The sequence below is a fragment of the Phocoena phocoena genome, chromosome 1 (genome assembly GCF_963924675.1).
Source record: "Phocoena phocoena chromosome 1, mPhoPho1.1, whole genome shotgun sequence".
NCBI lineage: Eukaryota > Metazoa > Chordata > Mammalia > Artiodactyla > Phocoenidae > Phocoena > Phocoena phocoena.
The window spans coordinates 136,153,935-136,180,490 of NC_089219.1; the positions used below are offsets into that span (position 1 = coordinate 136,153,935).

Here is a 26,556-nt window from a genome sequence, read left to right on the forward strand (position 1 = left end):
CACTTTAGTATTCTTTTAGTTATATAGGAATAAAAAGGAAAGATGTAAATAATAATGTTTTAGTACATTATACCATATGAGTTAATTTCATGTCATTTGATTCTTGTAGCAACCCTGTGAAATTAAGTAGCCAAGGCCTATCCCCAGTTTAGAGAAATGGAAACTGAGGTACACAGTAGTTACTTGTCTACAGACACATCAACTTGTGAACAGTGGCGTTAAGACTTAAACTTCAGCAGTGATTTTAAGATTCCAGATTTTAAAATCTAAATTTTAAGACATGAAATCAAGATAGTAGTCAAAGGTTTTGGGGTTTTTTTTCCTCAAGGCATTTGATCCATGAAACAAATTTACAAGTTAAAACTAATGTGGGTAGGATGAGACTGAGACATAAAGTAAGTTCTCTTTTCACCCTCTTTTATTAACAGGTCCATGCGGAATCATTGCAGCAGGTGGTTAAATCACAATGGGATGTAACTGAAGTCCTGCAGGAAGCAACTTGTAAGATAGCTGCTCAGCAAACAGAGACTGCTCGCCTGACCACAGATGCAGCACGCCAAATCTGTGAGGTGAGAGCCACCGAGAACGCTTTTCCTTTTAGTTCTTTTTAGTCAGTCTGATTACCTTTGGTCTTAGCAGTCATGGGTTTCTAACATCTAGCAAATGCATACTTTTGATAAGTGACTTTCAATGAGGGCCATACCCTATAGAAATGAGGCATCATTTATTGTAGTGTGTTGTCCATGTGAACGATATAGGGGGCAGAAAAAAGATGCAGAAGAACTCTATATTTTGGCCCCTGAGTAAGCTTTTTAAAAAAATATCAATTTTATTGATGTGTAATTTACAAACAATAAAATATATCCATTTTAAGTATACAGTTTTATGAGTTTTGTCAGATAGATATAGGTATCTATATATATTTCTTTATCGTATCTATTCCTCTGAACATCACCATAATCAAGAAATAAAACTTTTAAGAGTATTGGAAATATTCTTTCATGCCCTTTGCAGTCAGTCCCCAATCTTAGTCCCACGGAGCCATGGATCTGTTTTGTATGAAGATGTTTCATTGTTACCCAGAGTGATATTAGTGTCCTTTTTTTTTTTTGATTATACCAAAGATAAAGCCAGAAATAGTTTTACTGCTTTCTCTATATAGGATATCATAATCTATAAAGTTACAGTTTATTTTAGCAGTTACTATTTAGGACTGTTTGTGAAATGATTCTGTTATTAAAAAGCCATGAACCTACTATATGATGGGTACCATGGGGTTGTGCAAATAAGTATAAAGTCTCTTTTCTCAAGAAAATTTTAGATTACAATTAACAGAGATTTCAAAAACACTTCAATTCGTCAAAGCAGTGATTGAATAAATACCAAATGAATAATATATGGCAATAATGGCTAAGCATAGGGAAGATGTACTTCACATTGTTGGTCAGAAAAGACTTAGATAGGAAGTTCTAATTGAATTGATTCTTGAAGGAAGATTTAATTTTTGGTTTACTGTGGCTTATTTTGGATTTGAAGGTTTTCTGTCTAATAATTCATAGATTGTTATAGCTGGGTGAAACCTTAGAAATCATGTGGTCTAGCTCTATTTTTATAAGGAAGTTGTTGAAATTTAAAGAGTCTAAATGACATGCCCACAATATTTTACCTAATATGGCAGAATTTGCTTGCTCTTAATCCAGTGATCTTTCTAAGACACTCTGCTCACTCTCAGTTCTTCTGTGATGTAACCTTTTTATATCTACTTTGCCTTGTGTGTGTTCATATTTAGATGGCAGAGTTGACTCGAACTCATATCTCAGATGCCATCACTGCTTCAGGAGCTCCCCTAGCAACGCTATATGACCACCAGCGGCAGTATGCTCCAGACTTCGTGAAACAACTAAGGACAAGAGCTGAAACAGATAGGTTAATATCCAGTCATTCAGCAAATATGTCATGAGTATCATGTCCCAGGCACTGTTGTGGGTACTGGAAATACAGTTATGGGCATACAGTCTCGTGGGGAAGAGAGACATTAATCAAATATCCTTTAAGTGAATGAACACTTACAAATTAAGCATTATGAAAGAAAGGAACATACGTCTTTGAGATATACAACAAAGGAGTTTGAATAGCAAGGAGGTCAGAGAAGGTTTTCCTGAGGAAGTAAAGCTTATGGTGAGATCTAGTGGATGAAAGAGAGTCAGTGATGTAAAGGAGGTAAGGAATATAGGCAGGTCAATACATGCAAAGGTGGAGGAGAAGATGAAGGAAGACCAAAGTGACTGGGGGCAAAGGGCAAAGAGGAGAATGGTAGGAGATGATGCAGGGATCAGATTATGATAGAACTTTTCAGATCTTATGGATTTTGGAGTTTATTCTAGGAGCAATGTAAAGTCATTGGAGAGTTTTTTAGGCAGGGCTGGGTGATGTCATGTTTATGTGTACTTTTTTAAAATAAATTTATTTTATTTATTTATTTTTGTTTGCGTTGGGTCTCGTTGCTACACGCTGGCTTTTTTCTAGTTGTGGTGAGTGGGGGCTACTGTTCGTTGAGGTGTGCGGGCTTCTCATTGTGGTGGCTTCTTTTGTTGCGGAGCACGGGCTGTAGGAGCGCGGGCTTCAGTAGCTCTGGCACGTGAGCTCAGTAGTTATGACTCTTGGCTCTAGAGTGCAGGCTCAGTAGTTGTGGTGCACGGGCTTAGCTGCTCCGCAGCATGTGGGATCTTCCCAGATCAGGGCTTGAACCCATGTCCCCTGCGCTGGCAGGCGGATTCCTAACCACTGCACCACCAGGGAAGTCCCATATGTGTATTTTTTTACATCACATTTTGACTGTCTCTAATTCATAGATTTTAATTCTCTATCCACATTCATTGATACTTGGGGTGATTTGTGTTTATTTCTCCTAATAAATAGAAGATATTCTTTAATGTGTTGTACACTTTTCTGTGAGCAAATGCCTTTCTTTCTCAAATACTTTGCAACAGTTATTTCATAATTTCTATTCATTCAAGATTTTATCTCATGTTAATATTAAGCAGTACTTAAAAATCTTTCTCTTGTTTGAGACTTTAAATGTTTTAATCAGTTTTTATTTTCTTTGTAGGAAAATCCAATCTGGCCCACTCTCTCAGAGTAAAGAAGGGACCCTTGACTCCAAGCATCCGAAGTTTTCTCCTTCATATGATAGTTATTCTGAGTCTTCAAGACACAAGAATCGCGATAGAAGGTAAAAAGACTGATTTAATAAAGTCTGATAAATGGCTTGGACATTGCTTGTTTTGGATTCCTTAATCTTGTTTCTTTAAGCGAAATAGTGTCTTCCCTTCTGTTCTGGCTTCCCCCATTTAATTAGCTGATTTACAAAATAGTTGTTCCATGTAATAATAGCTACCATTCCTTGACAGTCGACATTGTACAAGTACTGTGTAAGTTGTTCTTCCTGCATTTAATCTTCACAACAATCTTCCAAGACAGATATCCTCTTTTTATAGATAAGGGAACTGAGGTTCATGAAGACCTTAAGAAACTCACCCACAGTCACATAGCTAGTGGCACACCAAGGAATTGAACCATGGTTTGTCTGGCTCTAAAGCACGTTGCTTTGCTGACATCCATATTTTTTGACATTTCTGTATGTACTAATTTTTATCATTATGAAAGAAGATTGAATACTTTGTCCTTGTACTTGGCACAAGTATTAACATCTATAATTTTCAATTGTGGTTCTGTCCTTGGATTAAAAGGTTTTAGAGGCTTCTTTCCAGCATTCTTAGAGGTAGGATACCTATATTGTCAAATATACTAAAACCTCAATTTAAAAATTAAATCATGAGACTAAAAAACATGAAGATTAATGTGGGGTAAGTACCAGCAGTTATTAAGTACTTACTCTGTGTCTGGAACTATATGACTTTCATTTAACCTTCACTGACACTTAATTTAGGCCATCATCTGAGTTACTGCAGTGGACTCCTAATAGGTTTCCCTGTCCTGTAACCTTTTCCCACTTCATACATTAACCACATGGCAACCAGAGTGATTTTTCTAAAATTTGCAGCCAATTGGTTACTTACCTGTTTGAAACCTTCAGTGTTTCCTCAGAGCCACTTAGTATAGTGTGAAAGTCCCTTTATTACTGAGTCTTTAGTCCATCTCCAGCCCTGTCACTTGGCATTTCCCCTCTTGCCATATTCTACTGGTTCTAAACTACTTCCATTTCTCTGAAGAGCCATGCTCTCTTTGTCTCCTGTGCCATTACATATGATGTACCTTCTTTCTGGACCCTCCCCGCTCCATTTCATTTAGTTTACTTTTACTTGCCCTTTAAGAATCAGTATTACCCCTCATCTGCTTTAGAGATCCCTTCTGTGTTCTCCCACAGCACTCCGTGTAACTATTACAGCCTTTATCACCTTCTATATTCTCACTCCTTTACTTATCACTTGTAGACTAGACTTGGAGTTCTTTGAGGGCTTCATTTTCATCATCCCCAAAAGAAACCCTGTACCCATTAACAGTCACTTCTTATGTCCTTTTCCAGCCTCTGGTGACAGCTAATCTACTCTCTATTTCTATTTTATATGGATTTTTATCTGTTTTGGACATTTCATATAAATAGCATCATACAATGTGTGGTTCTTTGCTACTGGCTTCTTTGACTTACCATAATGTTTTCAAGGTTTGTCTATAATGTATCAGTACTTTATTCCTTTATATAGCCAAATAATCTACTGCATGTATATCCCACAGTTATCCATCAGTTGATGGACATTAGGATTGTTTCCACTTTTTGGCTCTTATGAATGGTGCCACTGTGTACATTCATGTACAGGTTTTTGTGTGGTCATGTGTTTTCGTTTCTCTTGGGTATATACTTAGGAAAAGGATTGCTGGGTCATAATAGTAACTCTGTTTAACATCTTGAAGATATGCCAAACTGTTTTCCAAAGCAGCTGCTCCATTTTACATTTTCACCAGGAATATAAAAATTTTCCACATCTTTACCCACACTTGTTGGTAGGCTAATGAAGACTGTGTCATTCTTGTATCGCCAGAGCTTAACGAAATGCCTGGCACATAGTAGGCAGTCTACTACATGTTTATTGAGTGAATGGTGTGTAACTGCTAAGTGGAAGAATTGAGATTAACCCCATATCCTACTGACTCCAAAGCACTTGCAGTCTCCTGCATTCTGTCTTTTACCTTATAGCTTTATTATACAGTTTATCCTTTCAAAAACATTTATTAAGCCAGACAAATAATTGCATAATATTCTGATAAATACTATCGTAGAAATATGCACAAAAAAACAGTATAAACACAGAGACAGACCTTCCTTGGGAGTGGAGAAGGGGTCCACAAACAATTTGCAGAAATGATACTTCAACTGAGTCTTGAATTCATTAGGCAGAGAGGGAAGGAAGGGCATGTCACAAGAGGAAATAGCTTATTCAGAGGATCTCAAAACCTGGCTTATGATTGGCTATATATTTATCTTTAGTGAATGGATAAATTAAGGAAAGCAAAGAGGGAGGAAGGAAAACACTGAACTTGAAAACAAGTTCACTAAGCATTTGGAAATTTGAGGCTTAAAGTCAGGGGGGAAGGGTGGAGCTAGTGATACAGATTTGAGACTCATTCCAAATGATAGCAGTTGAAATTATAGAGATGCATAAGATTGTCCAAGGAGAGTATATAGCATAAAGGAGAAAGGAACCAAAACCAAAACCCTAGGAAGCACAGTCATTTTAAGAAAAGGTAGAAAAATTAAAAGGAAGCGAAAGAAACACAGGAAAACTTGCTAGGGAGATAGGAAGAGAAGCAGGTGGGAGTAGAGTCAGGGAATATAAGAAAGGAGAAACCTTTTATTTATCATTTAATTTTGATATAATTTCAAGCTTACAACAACTTTGCAAAAATAATATAAAGTTCCCAAATATCTTTCATCCAGGTTACCCTAGTGTTAACACTTTACCACATTTGCTTTAGTGAACTTTTAAAAAAGGAGATAAGAGGTTCATACCTCTGATATTGTAGAAAAAGAAATTATCTATTGGATTTGACAATTAGAGTTTAGGTGGAGTTTACAAGAACCGTTCCAGTAGAATAGTTGGGACTTGAAGCAGACTGCGATAAATTATGAGGTTTATAATTTAACAGCAGATAGAAGCCTCTTTTCTCAGTAGATTGATTTTAAAATGAAAGGAAAAAAGAGAGTGATAGCCTGAGAATAGTGGTTCCCCATTATGACTATTTAAAAGTGAAACCTTCCTTTCTTCTACTCATCTTTCCTGAAACAGTTTCTTCTCAGACTTATGTCTACGTGGCGTTTTTATGTTTTATATCTTTCGTCATTTCATATCTTGATCATAAGGCACATTTCCTTGGCCAGATAAGTTTACTTTGAAGTTATGATCCTTATTGTGTTACCTTTATTTTTTTTTCTGGTTTGTTTCCATAATATCCTTAAACAGGAGTAGTAGTGGTAGCAGCCGTCAAGAAAGTCCTTCAGTTCCATCTTGTAAGGAAAATGAGAAGAAACTTCATGGTGAAAAGATGGAGAGTTCTATTGATGAACAGGTCCAGACTGCTGTGGATGATTCTCTACAAAGTGATAGTGTACCATCTCTTCCCGATGAGAAAGGTAACTTTCTTTGCACATGTATGTATAATCATTGTTTGGGGAGGCTTCCAGAACCCTTTGAGATACTTGTGACTGAACTAATTAATATAATTAGGCAAGGTTTTATGTCTGATATTAAATGTATTCAGGTGAAACTGTTTGAAGGCCATACACCATGCCAGTAGTAACCTTGCTAATATTTTACATGGTTGTGTGTCATGATTCTGAGGGGAGGCAAGACTAAATCTAGGTGATCATGCATGTGAATGGAATATATACTCAGTACTGAAAAAAATTACTTTTATCCTATTGTAGATGTGTAACGCGATCGTAAAAAGGAGAATACATTATTAGAACTTTAAATTTTAAACAATATAATAAGGTACAATTTCTTATAAATGATAACATCAGATATATTAAATAGATTAAAATTCATTACTTTTCCTGGATCATAAATTAAAGCTGTACTCGTATCAAATCATAGGTAGTAAATAATATAGCAAAGAAAACAGAATCTGGCAACAAATGGCACCTTTAAGACATTAAGTTGGTAAATTAATGGCCTCCATTCTAGATTTATTTTTTAAATAACTGGTCATTAAGTAGTGCTTTTGATTGATAGTGTAGAACCGTAGTCTTCAAAGCAGGATAGGCAAGACAGTCTTTGGAGTGTAAGAAGAAAATATTTAAATTAAAAATTTTTTCATCCTTTAAAACTCTTTTCTGTAAATTTTATAGTGAATATAATAAAGGGATATAGTAGTCTATAGTTACGGCAGCCCTAGCTGATTAATACAGATGTTGGTACCTAGAAGTTGGGGTGATGCTATAACAATCACTAGAAGTGTAGCAGTTGCTTTGGAACTGGATGACGAGTAAAGGATAGAAGAGTTTTGAGGTTCATGCAAGAAAAAGCCTACACTGCCTTGCAGAGATTGTTGGTCATTAAAGGTGATTCCGATGAAGTCCAATAAAGGTGGAAATGAGGAACATGTTATTGGAAACTGGAAATGAGGAACATGTTATTGGAAACTGGAGGATAGGCAGTCCTTGTTATAAAGTGGCAAAGAACTTGACTGAACTTGTTCTAGTGTTTTGTGGAAAGTGGAAGTTAAAAGTGGTGACCTTGGATATTTAGCTGAGGAGACTGCTAAGTAAAATGTTGAAGGCATAGCCTAGTTTCTTCTTACTGCTTATAGTAAAATGTGAGAGAAGAAATAAACTGAAGGAATTATTAAGCAAAAAGAAACCAGAATTTGAAGATTTGGAAAATTCTCAGCCTATGCATATTGTAAAAAATGAGAAAGTGAGTTCTGGAGAGAACACCAAGGGTGTGACTGGACAGTTTACTTCCTAAAGACATTACCCATGGATTTAATCAGCCATCTCAGCATGTTCAGCAGAAGCCAGGCACAGAGATGGGGTTAGACTAGCAGAGACCCAGCCAGTTTGGACTAAAGGGCAAGAGACAGGATGAAATATAGGAAAGCTTTCAGACTTCTGGGATTCTGTGGGATGGGACAATAGAGCTATCCAGCTGTGAACACGCCTATCTTTCAAGAAAGCTAAGGTGGCTAGAATTCATGGGGCAACCAAAATCCAAAGAAATTAAAACATTGAAAAACTCGTATGAAGAGGAAAACGGGAAAATCTAGGTCACTTTGGTTTGGCAATGATTTCTTAGGTACAACACCAAAAGTACAATCCATGAAGGAATAAATTGATAAGGTACACTTTGTTAAACATTAAAAACTTCTGCTCTGTAAGAGACATTATTAAGAGAATGAAAAGCCACAGACTGTTAGAAAATATTTGTAAATCACGTTGGATAAAAGACTTACATCCAGAGTGTATAAAGGACTTTTAAAACTCATCAGGAAAATCAGCAACCCAATTAAAAAATACGCAAAAGAGCTGAACAGACACACTTCGTTGAAGAAAATATACAAATGGCAGATAGACATGGGAAAGGTCTTCAATATCATATATTTATAGGGAAGTGAAAATTAAAATCTCAATGAGAGGGCTTCCCTGGTGGCGCAGTGGTTGAGAGTCTGCCTGCTGATGCAGGGGACACGGGTTCGTGCCCTGGTCCGGGAAGATCCCACATGCCGCGGAGCGGCTGGGCCTGTGAGCCATGGCCACTGAGCCTGTGCGTCCGGAGCCGGTGCTCCGCAACGGGAGAGGCCACAACAGTGAGAGGCCCGTGCACCGCAAAAAAAAAAAAGAAAAAAAAAAATCTCAATGAGATACTATAACTTGCCTATTGGAATAGCTAAAATCCAAAATAACAACAAATTGGTAGCAAGGATGCTGAGCAGCAGGAACTTGAATTCATCACTGATGAGAATGCAAAATGGCACAGCGCCGCTGGAAGACATTTACACAGCGTTTTATAATGACCCAGCAATCACATGCCTAGGTATTTGCCCAAGTGATCTGAAAACTTATGTCCACACAAAAATCTATATGCTAATATTTGTGGCATTATTATTCATAATTGCTAAAAAAAATTGGAAGCTATTCAGGGCTACTAATTGAATATCTACTGAAAACTGTTATAATGATAAAATCTACTTGCTCCATATTCTTTTATTATAGATTCAACTTCTGTTGCAACAGAATATTCCCTGAAATTTGATGAATCCATGACAGAAGATGAAATAGAAGAAAGATCATTTCGATCTTTACTACCTTCTGAGAGTCATCGCAGATTTAACATGGAAAAGAAAAGAGGCCATCATGATGACTCTGATGAAGAAACTTCCCCAGAAAAGACTACACTGTCCTCTGCCAAGGTGTGTTTCAGTTTACCTGTGGAGATACTTCATAAATAGTTGTGGATGTGTTCTCTCAAAGGTATGAGGAATTATTTTGTACTTGAACTCAATTGTCAGCTACCAGAATGATTTTCCTGAGATAATCAATTTTATGTTATATTTTTGGTATAGATTCTGGCTTTGCTTTCCTTATAAAGTAGCATACAAATTATTCCTTGGAATGATATGTAAGGCTTTTGAGGATCTGAGCCAAAGTTATGTCTAGCTTTTTCACTTACTTCACCCTTACAACACTGTATTCCATTTAAAAATTTTCATTTATATCTTTCTTCTTATTAAATTGTAAGCCTTTTGAATAACAGGGGCAAATTCTTACCCAGTTTTACACCCCTGGGACAATACCTAGCTTACAGTAGTTGTTTGTTAAAATTTTATTGGGTGAATAAATTAGCACATGAATGTTACTGGCTTTCACATGCCTTTTTTTTTTTGAAGAATGTTCTTTTACGTGGTTGGCAGCCTTTTTATATACATAATTTATTTTTATAAGTGCATACCTCTTTTAATGAAGTTAATTAAGTTCCAGAAGATTTAGATGGTGATAAACACGACATAAACTCTCTAACTCAGGAGCTGAGCATGCCATTCTCAGGAGGACAAGACAGCTTTTCTAAATTTACTATGGAGATGGTTAGACAGTATATGAAAGAAGAGGAAATGAGAGCAGCTCACCAGTCTTCACTCCTGCGTCTCCGTGAAAAGGCCTTGAAGGAGAAAACTAAAGCTGAATTAGCCTGGCTAGAGCATCAGAAAAAGTAAGTTCTTTCAGTGAACATAGTTTTGACTGTTCGATTTCTCCTTTCATGAAAAGGAAATGCCTTGTTTTTAGAGATGTTTTTGTTTCCTCATCTAATTTAATTTGATCAACCCAGTTTCTCAAGCTAGAAATACAGCAGTCATCCTTGAATCACGTTGCTTTCAAGACATCCTAAACATATAACATTTTCTTTGCATTTCTCTTTTATCACTTAACTGACTCTTATATTGTTATTTTATACTTAATTCCTTTACTATGTTATAAATTTCTCAAAGCTATTTTATCTTTAAAGGACATAGTCTAGGGTTTGCATGTATCATATATCCAATAAAATGTTTGTTGGGTTAGGAGTTGCTGCATGCAGCAACTGTTTTCCACATTTGAAAATGCTAAATGGGTTAGAGATTTGTTAGTGGTTGAGAATTCTTGACATTAGAATAGAAATTTAATCTAATCTTTGTCTCAATGGGAATAATTGCAGACATCTACGAGATAAAGGAGAAGATGATAAAATGCCCCCACTCCGAAAGAAACAACGTGGTTTGCTCTTAAGGTTGCAGCAAGAAAAGGTATGTTAGGAAAAGCACTCCTTTAAGAGAATGTAAGGTGACAAGTTAGATTGTGGAATCTATTATTTTGCCTGATCTTTTTCTTACTATCACATTAAAGGAGATTTAGTTGATATTTACCACTGTTGATACCTACTACTATAATTACAGGAGTTGCTTAGTGGCCTATTGTATTTCTCCTAAATTAAGGTTGTGTTTCACTGCTAACTGAATACAATATAGAGTAAGACCTTCTGCCTTCATTTACTATGTAAAATAAAGTTGTGCTTTGATATGCATATTTTTAAAATTAAGATGTTTGTGAGTCTAATTGGATTAATTTTTTAGTTACTGTTTCTCCAAACAGATTTTCAAGACATATGAATTACAAATTGACAAATATTTTGGCTTAATGGACTCAGAAAGACGTGGCATTTGTATCCTGGAGAGGCAGCATGGTGTAGTGGTTAAGAATTCAGGCTCTAGAGTCAGACTGCCTAGATTAAAATCCCAAACCTTCCAATTTTTAGTTTTATAATCTTAGAAAGTTACTTAACTTCTCTTTTCCTCAGTTTCCTTATTTATAAACCAAGCATAATAATGATAACATACTTTGTAGGGTTGTTAAGAGGAATAAATGAGTTAATACATATAATAACTTAGAACAAACCTTGGCACAAAGGTAAGTGCTCAACAAATGTTAGTTGTTACTATTTGAATTCCAGCTTCGTCTGTTGCAAATGCGTATTCATGGTCAAGTTTAAGTAACTCTCTGAGACTTAGTTTCCTTATCTGTTGGAGTGAGATTTTATTTCATATGGTGGTTGTGAGGATTAAATGAGGTAACATATGTAAAATCTGTTTCACGTTGCCTGGTAAGTATTTAATAGATTCTAGTTTTCTTTTCCTTTATTGACCTGTTTTCAGATACTAGCTATTGTGTTGGATGATCTGTGAACTTAATCATTTGAGTTATATATTGGAATATTACTTAATATTTTTTTTAAAACTTTGTCCTAAGAGGAACTCCCTGGCAGTCCAGTGGTTAGGACTCGGTGCTTTCAGTGCCGGGGCCCGGGTTCAATCCCTGGTTGGGGAACTAAGATCCCACAAGCTGCGTGGCATGGCCGAAAAATAAAAATGAAAAATAAACAAAAATTTGTCTTTGATTTTTCAGTAGATTTACTATGATTTGCCTAGGTGTGGTTTCTTTTGCACTGATACTGTTTAGAGTTGCAGAGCTTCTTGAATCTGTTGTTTGTAGTATTTCATCAGTTTTTGAAAATTATCTCTTCAGGTGTTGCTTTTGTCCTATTCTCTCATTCCTTTCCTTCAGAAGCTCCAAGTAGACAAACGTTAGACCTTTGGACAATATACCACGTCTCTGTTCTGCTCTGTTTTGTTTTTTGTTTTGTTTTGGGGTTTTTTTGCGGTTCGCGGGCTTCTCCCATTGCGGAGCACAGGCTCCGGACGCGCAGGCTCAGCGGCCACGGCTCAGGGACCCAGCTGCTCCGCGGCATGTGGGATCTTCCCGGACCGGGGCACGAACCCGCGTCCCCTGCATCGGCAGGCGGACTCTCAACCACTGCGCCACCAGGGAATCCCCTGTTTTGTTTTAATGTCATTCTTTAAAACAGTAAAACAACCACGGCAACAACATCATCAACTACAACAAAAAACCACTGTGCTTCTGTTTAGAAAGTTTTTATTGACCTGTCTTTGAATTTGTTATAGCTTCTGCACCGTGATGTGTACTGTTAAATCTATCCAGTGAGTTCTTAATTTGATTTCTTTTTTAGTTCTATAATATCTGTTTTGTTCTTTTTTATAGATTTTAATTCTTGTTGAAATTCTCTACCTTTTCATCTGTTTTTTGACCTTTTTCTGTTACTTTTTGAACACATTATTCATAGTTATTTTAACTTCCTTATCTGCTAACTCTATCATTTGGACATCTTTGTGTCCGCTACTATTGTCTGTTTTTATTTTTTATTATCATATGACCCTTTTTCTTAAGATGCCTAGTAATTTTTTTTATTGAGTGCTGGACACTGTGTATAAATAACTGCAAAGGCTCCAGATGATATTATCTTCCCCTAGAGAGGATTTATCCTTTTCTCTTCTATGCAGTTAGTTAGAGTGGTCAGCTGTTCACTTTATTCCACTCAGGCGCTGAGCTGGGTTGGCATTGGGTTGCGGACTTGGTAAACCTCAGTCTACTTCTGCTTTGCATTAACACTTGGTTGTGACCCCAAAGGGATTTCCGTTGAAAACCAGGTTAACCGTTTTTACCAGCACAAGAGACTGTTGGGGATTTCTGCTCTGCTGTTGAGAGGTTTCTGGCTTAATTCCTTAGCCTTTTTGCCTATGCTGCTTTAGAATTGGTGGATGTTTTGAGGTGAAGACAGAGTTTGAAGGCTTAAGTCTTAAGTTTAAGACTTAACTGTCTTGAGTCTTCAGTTTTTGTCATTGCAGTTCTCTGTAGCTGGTGGGAGTGTTAACTGGTGTAACGACTTTCAGAGCAGTTTGACTATAACTAGGTAAATTGAAGACACAGTTTATGACTCAGCATTTCTATGTGTTGGTAAATATCCTAGAGAAGCTTTTACAGTATATAGGGAAAAGTGGAAACTATTTCTTCAGTAAGAGAATAGCTGAGCCAGGGCATATTTCTGCAAGAGAATATAACACTGCAGGAAAAAAGAATGCATTAAAATAAGAACTGTTTAATAATGATAATGTTCTGTATCTCTGCTATCCAATACAGCAGCTACTAGCCACATGTAGCTTTTTTTAAAAAAAATTATTTATTTATTTTGGCTGTGCTGGGTCTTAGTTGTGGCACGTGGGATCTTTTTAGTTGTGGCATGCAAACTCTTAGCGACGGCATGCATGCGGGATCTTGTTCCCTGACCAGGGATAGAACTCGGCCCCCTGCATTGGGAGCGTGGAGTCTTACCCACTGGACCACTAGGCAAGTTCCCACATGTAGCTTTTGAGTACTTAAAATGTGGCTAGTGCAACCAAGAAACTGAAATTTTAATTTCACTTAAAATTAATCTCAATTTAAATAGCTACATATAGCTGTTGACTACTGTATTGAACAGGACAGCAGTAGGTCTTACCAAAGATCATAATATTGGGACTATCCTGGCAGTCCAGTGGTTAAGACCCCGCGCTTCCACTGCAGGGGGCACAGGTTTGATCCCTGGTTGGGGAACTAAGAATCCCTCATGCCATGCAGTGAGGTGAAAAGTTTTTTTTTTTATTATAATATTAGTTATTACAGAAAAACAAGACACAAAAGAATATGTACAATATGATACCATTCTTGTAAATTTTTAAAAGTCACCAATTAGTAATATATGTTCCATGGAATCACTCATGCATCAAAAGTACACAGCACATGTAGGGATGATATACTTCTGGAGAGGAAAATGGAAAAAGAGATTGGGGTAGAGTTTAGTTTTCTCTCTAATGAATTAATTTTGAAACAGAGATTTGAAACAAATGTGGCAAACTGTTCAATCCCAGTGGTGGGGGTTTGAGTGACTAATTTTTCTGCATGCTATGTTTATAGGAGGCCAGAATGCTTTTTAAGTAAATGTGCAAAAAGTATTCTTTGATCCAACTAGCTGTTACAGACCAGGGTTCTTGGCCTCCTTAATCGGTAGAAATTGATCAGAGGCCAGACAAGAAATTCGGGCAAGGCTTTATTGGGGCCCCTGCTGTAGCAGGGGGGAGTGAGAACAAACACTAGGTTCCCTTGCTTGCTTGCTGCTTTCGGAGGGCCAGCGAGCTGGTTCCTTATGTGGGGTGAGGGTAGGGGTGTGTCCAGGGGTCGGGAGGGAGGGGCGGCGTAGGTGGTTTGCCCACCCCTTAGGTGGTGCTGTGTGTAGGGGGCATGCGCAGCACCCTGCTTTTGCTCCAGGCTCTTCAAAAGTGGCAGTTGGTTATTTTGGTTTCTTTGTATCTTTTGGGTCCAGAATTTGCCCTAGCGTGCAAGCAGTTATTTTTGGTCCCGTATAGTTTCTTTGTATTTATAGCTTAAGGAGAGGTGTCTAGGTGCAAGCTTTGCAGCATTGTAGCAAAGGTTCCCAGGTCCCAGGCCTGTCTCACAGCTACCCCTAGAAAGTTGCCCTGTAGGAGTAAAAGCACCAGAGTGTGAGGATATAGGTACTGAGATACTTACTGTAGTTGTATCAGTAGGGATTATTTTGACATGTAGTGAGATGGCTATGAGGAATTTGGCCACATATCTTTGCACAGCTGTATCCAACAGGAACATATTTTCCTTATTCTTTTTTTTTTTTGAGGTGAAATTCACATAAAATAACCATTTTTAAATGAATATACCATTAACCATTTTATTTATTTATTTATTTATTTTTAAAATATTTATTTATTTAGGCTGTGTTGGGTCTTAGTTGCAGCATGTGGGCTTCTTAGTTGCGGCATGCAGGCTCTTAGTTGTAGCATGCATGTGGGATCTAGTTCCTTGACCAGGGATTGAATCCGGGCCCACTGCATTGGGAGCGCGGAGTCATACCCACTGAACCACCAGGGAAATCCCACCATTAACCATTTTAAAGTGAACAGTTTACTTGTACAACCTTATGGCTTATTCTTAAGAGAGATGCAAACATTTTCCCCTTAGAACCCCTTGAAAAAAATCTTTTCTTTCTTCTAAGCTTGGATTGGGTGAAATTATACATTAATTGGTTTAGAAACTCAGGCCTAAGCTAGTAGCAGTTTTCAAAAGGTGTTCTGTAGAGCTCTGGGGATTCCTGAGACCCTTTCATGGGTCAGGGAGATCAAAACTATTTTCATAAGGATAGTGAGATGTGATTTTGCCCTTTTTATGTGTTGACATTTGCACTAAATGGTGCAAAAACAATGGTGGTAAAACTGCTGGTGCCTTAGCACAGATCAGGGCAGGGGCATGAAACTGCTAGTAGTCATTATATCTTCCACTGCCACATACTTGCAGCGAAAAAAATCTAGTTCTACTAAAGAATGTCCTGATTAAGTAGTAAAAATTATTAATTTTATTGTGTTGACCTCTGAGTACTTGTTGTTTTCATATTCTCCGTGACAGGAATGGGAAACCCACAATTAAGCACTTTTCCTAGATACCAGAGGAAGGTGATTAACTCATGGGAAAGCATTTGTATAGTTTGAATTGCAAGCTGAGCTAGCCAGGTATTTTTCATGGAATACCATTTTTACTTGAAAGAGTTATTCAGAGACAAGCTCTGTTTGTTCAGATTAGGGTATTTGACAGTCATTTTCTCAGAAATGAACAAAGTGTGCTTGTCACTTCAAAGAAGGCAATTGACAGTGTTTGTTGCCAATGATAAGGTTCAAACTTTCAAGCAAATGTCAGAATTTTGAAAAATTTCTGTCTACCACCTAATACTAAAGAAGTTTTTTCGAGATCACAGTGATATTAATAAATGTGATTTGGGGGGATTGCATAATGAAATATGTAAGCATTTGGAAGATCTGCATAACTGAGTGAACTAAACATTTTCCAAATGAGCAATGCGTGTTATTTAAAAAAAATCAAGCCACAGAGATGGGGAGGGATAAATTAGTAGTATGGGATTGACAGATACATAAAATAGATAAGCAACAAAGATTTACTGTATAGCATAGGGAACTATATTCAATATCTTGTAATAACCTGTAATGGAAAATAAGCTGAAAAAAAATTAGTGTATAACTGAATCACTTTGCTGTACACCTGAGACTAACACAGTATTATAAATCAACTATGCTTCAATTTAAAAAAAAAACAAACCCAAACCAAAAAAAAAAAAAAACCAAGCCAGACAGTAAAGAGGTGTGCAAACATCTACATACTATTTTCACTAATTTTGTTTGTTTTGAAAAATATAGTTATTTTCTTCAAAATGTGAATAAATGCCATTGTACACTCATGAGAGAATGAGAATGAAAAGGCAAATAATGTCTTGTCTTAGTATTATGAAGATAGTTTGACCCTGAGAGTCTCCAGAAGAAGAAGCTTCAGGGTCTTTGGACCATACTTCGAGAACTGGTGCTTGAGAGGAATTCATACACGTGCCCAAGTAGACAAAAAGTATAAGGCTATTGATTATAGTATTGTTTGTAATAGTAGACAACAACCTTATCTAACCATAGAGGTAATAGATACATGAAATCTGTATACCTCCAGTGTAAATTTATGCAGCATTTAGGGGCAAATCAACATGGAGACATATAAAAGCAATGTTTAGTAAATAAAGCAAGATTGAAAAAATATATGTATGATATAACTTATAAAATATTTTAAAACATACAAACCAAACAGTGTATATTTTTTTGCAGGTAAGTACAAATATTTGTAGAAGAATTTTAAAAGGATGTATACCATGGAAGGATATATACCATGATAGTGGTTACCTCTAGGGAGTTGGAGCAGGGAATTGTAGACTGGTGTTATCTGTAATCTTTTATTTCTTTATGAAATTAAAGACTAAGAGAAAATATGACAGTATTAACAACTGTTAATTTGGGATTTTGGAATTAGATGTTTATTGTGCACTTTTCTGCATTTTCAGATAGTTTAAAAGATCTCTTTTTAAAATTTAAATAAATTGTAACAAGTTATTAATATCTTTATTATGCTTACTTTATTGACAAGAAAACAGATTACAACAAATTTATGAAAAAAATGGACAGTCTGTTAAATTTTATTATTAACAGTGAAGTGTATCATTTTTTGCCCACTATTAGCAAAAGAAAACATTAATATTCTGTGTGGAGAGAGTTTGGTGCAATGTAGTCTTAAATGTTTCTGGTGGCATTTTATGTGGAGAAAATTCTTTTCTGAAAGCAATTTTAGAAACTATTCTAAGGGCCATAAAATCATTCATTCTCTTTGACTTGTTTGTCCTACTTTTTGGAATCTCTCCTAAAGAACTAATCCATAGTATGAAACAATTTATAGGCATTAAAGCACTATTCGGAATGGAGTTTAGCAATAGAATAATGGTTACATTAATTAGTTTACTTGATATGCAGTTATTAAACAAATAAATGTAAAGACTAAATGGCACTATGGAAAAATATAAAGGGGTATGTTAAGTTTTAAAAAGGGATATGAAATTATCAGTCTGTTGTAATTATAATTGAATTAAGGAATCATGTTAAATTATTTTAGAGTGATGGAGTTATGTGACTTTTTTTCTTCCTCCACTGCTTAAAAATTTTTCAGTATTATTTTTATCTTGAAATGCTGTATGTATTTATTTTTGATATATGTGATGATTGGATTTTCTTTTTAAAATATTATTTTGGACTTGTCTCCTCCAAATTTCAATCCCTCTCCTAACTCTTTAAACTTTAGGCAGAAATTAAACGTCTTCAGGAAGCCAATAAGGCAGCTCGGAAGGAAAGACAGCTGATTCTTAAACAGCAGGAGGAGATAGAAAGGATCCGACAGACCACCATAAAACTTCAGGAGAAGTTGAAGTCTGCAGGGGAGAATAAATTGGTAAATTACATGAAATTATTATTAATTTGTTTTCTGCCTCATGTTGCTTGCTAATACCTAACTCTACCTCATCTTCTAATATGGTGGGTGTGTTCATTCTAGCACTGTGATACAGTAATGCACCAGGATAAAGTTCTATGTATGTGCCTTTATGTAAAGTGAGTCTTTTTTTTACTCTCATGGGATATTCAAGTTTTGAAAGGGACATGTAGGTCATATATTAGTTTAAAAATGTTTTCCATTTATAAATTCAGTTGGGACAGAGAGCCTTGTTTTTGCTTATCAATCCAAATATCAATATATATTCCTCAGAATTAATGGGAATATATTCAATCCAAATATATTCCTCAGAATTAATGGGAGGAATTAATTATTTTTGCTCTTTACATAATACTTTTGTCAGCTCTCTAATGCCTAATATAATGATACAAGGTTCAAAGGAGATATTCAGACAAAAAATTTGGACCTATTCTAAAATACTGTAAAGTGTCAATATAGTGTTGGAAAACTCAGCCTATATAGCAATACAGTTAAATAAATCTCTTAATATTCACTGCTTTGATTTTTAAAATACACTTTAAATTTTGAAACAGTCTCAGATTTATAGAAAATTTCAAACACAGTACAAAGGGCTTTGATTTTCTCAGTCGAGAGTTACGTTACCAACAAATTAATATTGACACATTAGTTTTCATTATCTCTTTAATCTCTTTCAGTCTGGAAAAGTTCTTGACTCTCATGACCTTCACACTTTGGAAGATTACATGCCAGATATTTTGTAGAATGGTCCTCAAGTTGGGTTTGTCTGATCTTTCCTCATAATTAGATTCAGGTTGTGCATCTTTGGCAGGAATATCACGGAAGTGATGCTGTGTTGTTCTCTGCATTCAATCAGGTGGCACCTGATTTTGATTTATCTCATTACTGATGGTGTTAACTCGAACACTTGATTAAGGTGGCATCTACCATACTTCACTGTATAGTTACTCTCTTTCTCTTTGTAATTAATAAGTGCATTGCATGAAGGTATTTTGAAGCTACATACATTGCTGTTCTTCGTCAAAGTTAAATTTATTCTTTTATTTATATCAGTATGGACTCACGGATTTGTGTTTTACTCAGCATTATAATCTGTTACTATCATCATTTGTTTTGATGCTCACTTTTTCTCAAGTTGGGCCATTAGGAGCCTCTTCAAGCAGGTTTCTGTGTCCTTTTGACATGTACCCATCAGTCTTTGAGCACTTTCATGTTTTCTGGAACAAGATGTTTCAGGGTCATCTTTTACTTTCCCTGCCTCAGCCTTGGAATCAGCTGTTTCTCCAAAGAGGATAGTTATTTAGAAATCAAGATCTGGTGCTAAGCATTGCTTAGCAATGAATAGCTCATTGCTATTCAGGTTTTGTTGCTCCTAAGCAACAAATCTAGGGACTATATAAGTACATGTATATACATTTTACTTGTGTGATATAATTTTGTCCTTTAAGTAATACCTTAATTTCAGCTATTTTACAAATACTGTTTTGAAGATAAATTAATTTTGAAATGACAGTGTTTAAATCAGTTTGAGATCTTAAATTCCAGTATAATTATAATACTTTACTACCCGCTGTTGTTTGCAGGACTCTCATAGTGATGATGATACAAAGGATAATAAGGCAACCAGTCCTGCTCCAACTGACCTGGAGACCCGCAGTCCTTCCCCCATTTCAATCTCCAGCAGTGAAACTAGCAGCATTATGCAGAAACTGAAGAAAATGAGAAGCCGCATGGATGAAAAGTAATTCATTTTAAAAAAAAACTCCTAATTACACTGAAAGTAGTAGCAACAAATAATATTTTTAATGTATTTCATTAGATTAGATTGATAGAACATAATATTTTATGGATTCAGTTGCATTTTAGCAGAGTTATTAAGTCATCCTAGAAGTCAGTTAACTGTAGACCTTATTTATAAAACAAATTTTCTTGATCTTAAATAGACAGGTTTCTTATTTTAAAAACCAAAGTAGTATTTGCACATATACCCATGACAACGTTTTCTCCTTTCTTTTATTAAAAGTTATGAGTAAGTGTGAAATTTTTACCTTTTCTGAAATCTGAGGACATGTCCACTGACTTGAGGGAGCAATTTAATGGTATATCTTGAGATCTCATCCTGTGACTCTGACAACTGTGAGGCTTACTCAAGTAGAAGAGTGAAATTTTAAACTTGTGAGTGGGTCTGAATTGCTCAATTACAACCAGAAAGTCTGAAATTCTCCTGGGATGTTGAATGATTTGGCAGTCTACCATTCTTCTAAAACATTTCTAAGCATTATTTTTTGAAGACTTTTTAAAAGAAAGCTACTCTTACTTAGATATTGCTCAATTATGTGTCAGCTTTGACCGTACCAAGTGACATTTACATGAGAGTTTACTCCTTTGCGTGTACATTTGATTAAATACGCTTATAAAGTAGCTGCTTGTGGACTATTTTCTACCTTTTTTAAATAGAGAAGGAGAGGTCTATTAAAATTTTTGTTGACTGCTCTTTTATTTTAAGTTAGCAATTTGAACCACAGATTAAACTTAAGTTGTATCTTGATATCCTTTGGCAGTATACTGCCCATCACCAAATTTAATAATACTCTATGTTTATATGTGACATCAACCTATGATTTAGTTATTTTCTGAACAGTCAAGCAGTTGTAAGTCAAACCTTACTTTTTATAGGTACAGTGTTGTACACTGGCACTTCATTGCTTAATTGAAATTGCACTTCAGTAACTTAAAATTGGCCTTTGATAACTTAAAAATACCTAAATTGATTATGAAGATAAGTTTAAATAATAAATAGAAATTTTTAAAATAAAAAATATAAGGGGGTGAAAACTGAATAGTTACAAATGTGTAAGTGTACCTTTTGTATGATTTCCATGGGATAGACCAATTAAGACTATTCAAATAGGAATTCTTTTTTACTTCCTGATAAAAATTTCCAGTAGCCTGTGTGGGACATACTGGATTGCTCCAGGGATCTTTGAATTCAGAATAATCTATCTCATAAATTTTTATAACTGATTTGGCACTTTATATCTGCCTCTAAATGCCTTTGGATCATAAATGTTGGAGGAAGGACAGCTTCAAGGGAAATTTCTTCATCGATTCCTTGCTTGTCTATACCAGTAAAATCTTCATTGCTGGTCTCTATGAATAATATTCTAATAATTTTAATCACATCCATGGAAGGAACTGCTAATCCTATTCTGTTTGTGAGATTAGTCATTTATACGGTGTTTATTTGAGATTTGGTTAAAACTTTAAAAACCCTAAATAACAAGTTAAAGGTTGAATTTATTGACTTTGTTCTAAGTTTTGTTATTTATTTTCTCAGAGCCCAAAATACTAAAGACCTAGAATTTTTTTTATCATTGCTCCACATTCCTTTGTCAACTACTGCAGTAAACTTTTGAGAAAAGGCCTTGAAGCATTCAGTGACTTACTGATTTGTTGTTTGAAGCAATGCAGTTGTGTTTGTGGTAGGGCTGGGGTAAGGACAGTAGTTGCAGAGAAATTAGTTTTAATGTTTGGAAGATGATGCTGAAATTTGAGGATGAAGTGGAGTATTTTCCAAAATTAGCAGTGCATTAAAAACGGAGATTACTGTTAATTTTTTTTGATCTCCAGAACAAAGCACAGTTGTTCCTTGAACAGCGTGGGGGTTGTGTTAGCAATGCTGCCCTTCCGCATAGATGAAAATCTGCCTAAAACTTGCGTAGTTGGCTCTCCATAATCGTAGTTCCTCTATATATGTGGTTCTTCTGTATCTGTAGTTCTATATCTGCGAATTCGGCCAACCACAGATCATGCAGTACTGCAGTATTTGCTACTGAAAAATATTCACATGTAAGTGGACCTATGCGTTTCAAACCCACTCACTGTTCAGGGATCCACTGTAATGTGAAAACTAATTTTTGAATACCATTCAGGTTACCAAAGCTTCAGAGTTACTTCTCTTTCAACAATGTTGGAATGTCAGCTCAATAGAGTGAGTTAATTTTGTAGTCATTTGCTACAGTAGATAACTAATAAAATTATTTGAGCCTTTGTTACTAGGCACTATTATTTGTTTTGTAGATTAGAAAAGGCCATCTTCTAAGAGATTACTATTTTACTAATATAAAACACTTGTCAGAAAATAGTCACCCTTCTCAATAAGTTTAGCTAACTTTGGGAGGAACTTTTTCATATATATTACTGCTTATTGTTAACTCTCTGAACTCTGAGATAAATATTTTTCTGAAGTGGTCAAACTATTCTTGGCTCCAGTGAAAGATTTCCTTCTTTAATGTTTCACTGAGACAACAATGCCTTTGTTAAAGTTCGTATTTCTAATCTATGGCTTTTCTCTTTTTTAAAATAAATTTATTTATTTATTTATTTTTGGCTGAGCTGGGTCTTTGTTGCTGTGCGCGGGCTTTCTCTAGTTGCGACCAGCGGGAGCTACTCTTCGTTGCAGTGCACGGGCTTCTCGTTGCAGAGGCTTCTCTTGTTGCGGCGGACAGGCTCTAGGTGTGTGGGCTTCAGTAGTTGTGTCTCGCGGGCTCTAGAGCGCAGGCTCAGAAGTTGTGGCACACGGGCTTAGTTGCTCCGCGGCATGTGGGATCTTCCCGGACCAGGGCTCGAACCCGTGTCCCCTGCATTGGCAGGCAGATCCTTAACCACTGCGCCACCAGGGAAGCCCCTCTATGGCTTTTCTTGACTTGTGTACTGAGTTGACGTTTTAGAAATAATTTCCATTTCTATAGTTAAGAGCAAAAGAAATTTAAACTATGAAAGAGGTTAGTAATAATGAAAATATGTTTGCAAAAGCCACAGACTGACTAGCCCTCAGTTTTTTTGTTTTTTTTTTTGCTGTACGCGGGCCTCTCACTGTTGTGGCCTCTCCTGTTGTGGAGCACAGGCTCCAGACGCAGGCTCAGCGGCCATGGCTCACGGGCCCAGCTGCTCCGAGGCATGTGGGATCTTCCCAGACCGGGGCATGAACCCGTGTCCCCTGCATCAGCAGGCGGACTCTCAACCACTGCGCCACCAGGGAAGCCCCTCAGTTTTTTGATAATTATTGGTAAATGAAATCTGAGTTTTGTTTACTACTGTGAGGGGCATTATTTACAGTATAAAGCTGTGAAACAGATATTCAGGGGAAAAAAACATACAGTTGACTCTTCCTGTTAATTTGCCAATTCTGTTTTAGGAAAATTATTTACTGAGGAAATGAAACACTGAAGGAATGGTGTTTATCTTCTTCTTTAAGTGTTAAAATAGGATACAGTGCGTTTTTTTCTTTCATTTGTTAATAACAACTTGTTCTTCTGTATTATTTATTAATTATATACTTATTCCCTCAGCAATTATTTTTTGGGAAATGTGTGAATATAGTAGGTTCTGAGGGATAAGAAGATGAATCAAACATAAACCCTGCCCTTGAAAAGCTTATAGTATAGGTGGAAAAAAGAAGAAATAACAGGTTCCTTTAGTGAAGTATATAAAAATCTATTGCTAAGGAAGCTCAGAAGAGGAAGAAATTTTTACTGAAAAGAGTATATATATCAAGGAAATTTTCTTGATGAGTGTTCAGAGTTAAATACTTTGCATTTGCAAGTGAAGACTTTTGCTATTCCATTAAAGAAGACATTTTTATTAAAATTTTAAACAATGTATTAAATATCATTGCCTTAAATTAGAAATATAGTTTTCTTAGAGAAGGTTCTAGACTAAGTGTAGTGGATGAATAAATCCTGATAGTCTGATAGTGTGCTTTTTTTTTTTCCTTCCTAGATTAGGGATGATGTACCTGTATTATTTAATTTATTTAAGTATATGCAGATTATTAAACAATTTAATAGATTTTGCTGTTGGAAAAATAGACTGTATTTTCTTTTAGGTCAGTACTATCCATATGCTCATTTATCTTCCTTTTTGAATATCATTAAAAATGCTTAAGTACTTAAAAGAATTGATCCATTTTATAATTAAAAGCACTAATTTTCATTTTTACTTGTGACAGTATAGAGTTAAAGAATTGTTTAGATCCAGAAAGAATTTTAAAATAATTTAAGGTATTAAGTTTTTATTTTGTTTAACATCTTTCATAATCAAATGATTTTAGAACTGGAAGTTCTATTTAAAATTTAGATCATAATTTTGCTTAAAAAGTGTGAGGAAGTACTTAAATGAAGAAGGAATCATAAAATGTTGGAACTAGTCGGTCCTTAGGGAGGTCATCTAGTATAGTCCCTTGGTTCTACAGGAAGAAATTGAGGCCTGCAGAGATTAAGTGCCTTGTCCCAGGTCAGGTAGCATAATGGCAGAGCTAGAAGAACTAGAACCCTACTCTCTGGACTTCAGCCAGCTAAAGTGAAAACTGAGTTAGCACATCTGCTTCCAACCTTGTAGTTTTTTTATATAACTGCATTGATGACTTAAAGGTATCTCAGTAGAAATTGACCCTTCAAAATAGTATTTGTTGAAACTGGCAAGGTGCTCAGTGCCTGATTACTATGGTTGAATAGCTGCATAGCTAAAGTTTAGAGTGTAAAATTTTGACTTTAAAAGTGTATTACTTACTTTTGAATTTCTAAAGCTTAAACATTATAGGAACATAATTATTTCCATACTAGATTAAATCTATCATATGTCTCATCCTAGTCCAGTGTTCTGTAACTGTCAGAGGCCTTGTTGGGGAATGCCTTGATAATAGCCATAAAGTGTATTAGTAGCATTTTCTATTAATAATCATTTATGTTTCCATCATTCACAAATTTTGTTTATTTCTTACTTGTGCAGCATCTTGAAGGATTGTTAACTCTAGTGTGAAGTGCTACTGCTTCTTTTATCTCAATTTTATACAACTTTTAAGAGACACTTGAATTCTAGAATGTATGTATATTAAATAAGGAACGTGTGTTTCTGGGATGAAGTTCCAACTTTAAGTTAAACTTTTCTTACACTATCTCTTAAACCATTTTCTTTTTTTTTTTTTTTTTAGCCATTTCTTTTGTTGTTCATTTCTAACCTAGAGCTTTTGAATATGCTTAATCTTTGTAAATGAAAAGTAAATAATTAGTATTTGTTCTAATAGAGAAAATTATTATCCTCTATATTGGGTTAGACAAAAAAATTTAATATATATTTTTTTACAGTTTATTTCACATCTTCCAATGTTCTACTTTTTGTACTAGGTCATGCATGCATTTAGCAGTTATATACTTGAGAGGGTGGGTGATATTTGAATGTTATGAATAGATTTTTTTGGACCTTTTCCAAGTACATTTGTTTTTGCATAATTGGCATCAAAATAAGTTTATTATACATTCATAAAGAATGGCAAGGAAGATTGAAGTGTCTTATTGAAACTTGGCAAAATTGCACAAAAACTTCAGTGCAGAAAATCAAGGCAATCCAGATATGATAGAGAGAGAGAGAGAGAGAGAGAGAGAGAGAGAGAGAGAGAGAGAGAGAGAGGGAGGGAGGGAGAGAGGGAAAGAAAGAGATAGAGCGAGTATGTAACTGAACAGAGGGAAGGTGAAATATTAAGTTGTATGTGGAGAAACAGATGCTGAAATCATCTGTTATCTAAAGATATACATGTAGTCAAGATTCTACATACTTTTTAAAATTCAAATGAATGACTGGATTCATACCTAGATTTTCTCACTTCTTTGACTTACTGGTATTATTCCTTGCCCTTCCAAGGCAATAAATGTTGCCTTGATCTACAGGTTATTGTTGTGTGCATGTGAACAGGAGCATGCTCTGTCAAAGAGAATTAACCTTTCCAAACCTTTTATTAGACTTATTTATCCTTTCATATATACAATGGTCTATTTACTATTAAAAAAAGAGAGAAACAGTTGGTTTTTTCTTACTTTTATAAGTCTAACATATGGAATTTCTTCTTACTTTTAACCTTATGATTGATTGAATTGTCCACAGCATGATTTTTTTTTTTTTTTTACTACTGGTAGTATTTATTGGAACTAGCTTAGTTTATTCTTAATTATGCATCCTGGTTTTTTATAGAATGGGTATTGTATTTCAGTATTATTATTTAAGTGGGCCTTTGTTAAATATAAAGCAAGATACCTCCAGTAGGTCCTGTTGACAGTAAGTTTTATGTTGTAGATGTGAACAAGGTATTTTTACTATAAATTGACTTTTTAAACTATATAACTATATTCAAGCTTAGATTATAATGGTAAGGTTAAGTAAGGCAAATGTAC

The 26,556-nt window shown here is 35.5% G+C and overlaps 1 protein-coding gene across 1 annotated transcript in view; it reads left to right on the plus strand.

The window, feature by feature from the left end:
• CEP350 (centrosomal protein 350) overlaps positions 1-26,556 on the plus strand; it is a 122,435-nt gene that overhangs the window by 42,415 nt on the left and 53,464 nt on the right. Inside the window, exons 18-26 of the mRNA XM_065888647.1 lie at positions 429-569; positions 1,790-1,926; positions 3,110-3,232; positions 6,480-6,649; positions 9,230-9,426; positions 10,039-10,223; positions 10,707-10,794; positions 18,146-18,292; positions 19,915-20,072. Coding sequence (XP_065744719.1) covers positions 429-569; positions 1,790-1,926; positions 3,110-3,232; positions 6,480-6,649; positions 9,230-9,426; positions 10,039-10,223; positions 10,707-10,794; positions 18,146-18,292; positions 19,915-20,072 — 1,346 coding nt within the window. The remainder of the gene's footprint in view (positions 1-428; positions 570-1,789; positions 1,927-3,109; positions 3,233-6,479; positions 6,650-9,229; positions 9,427-10,038; positions 10,224-10,706; positions 10,795-18,145; positions 18,293-19,914; positions 20,073-26,556) is intronic.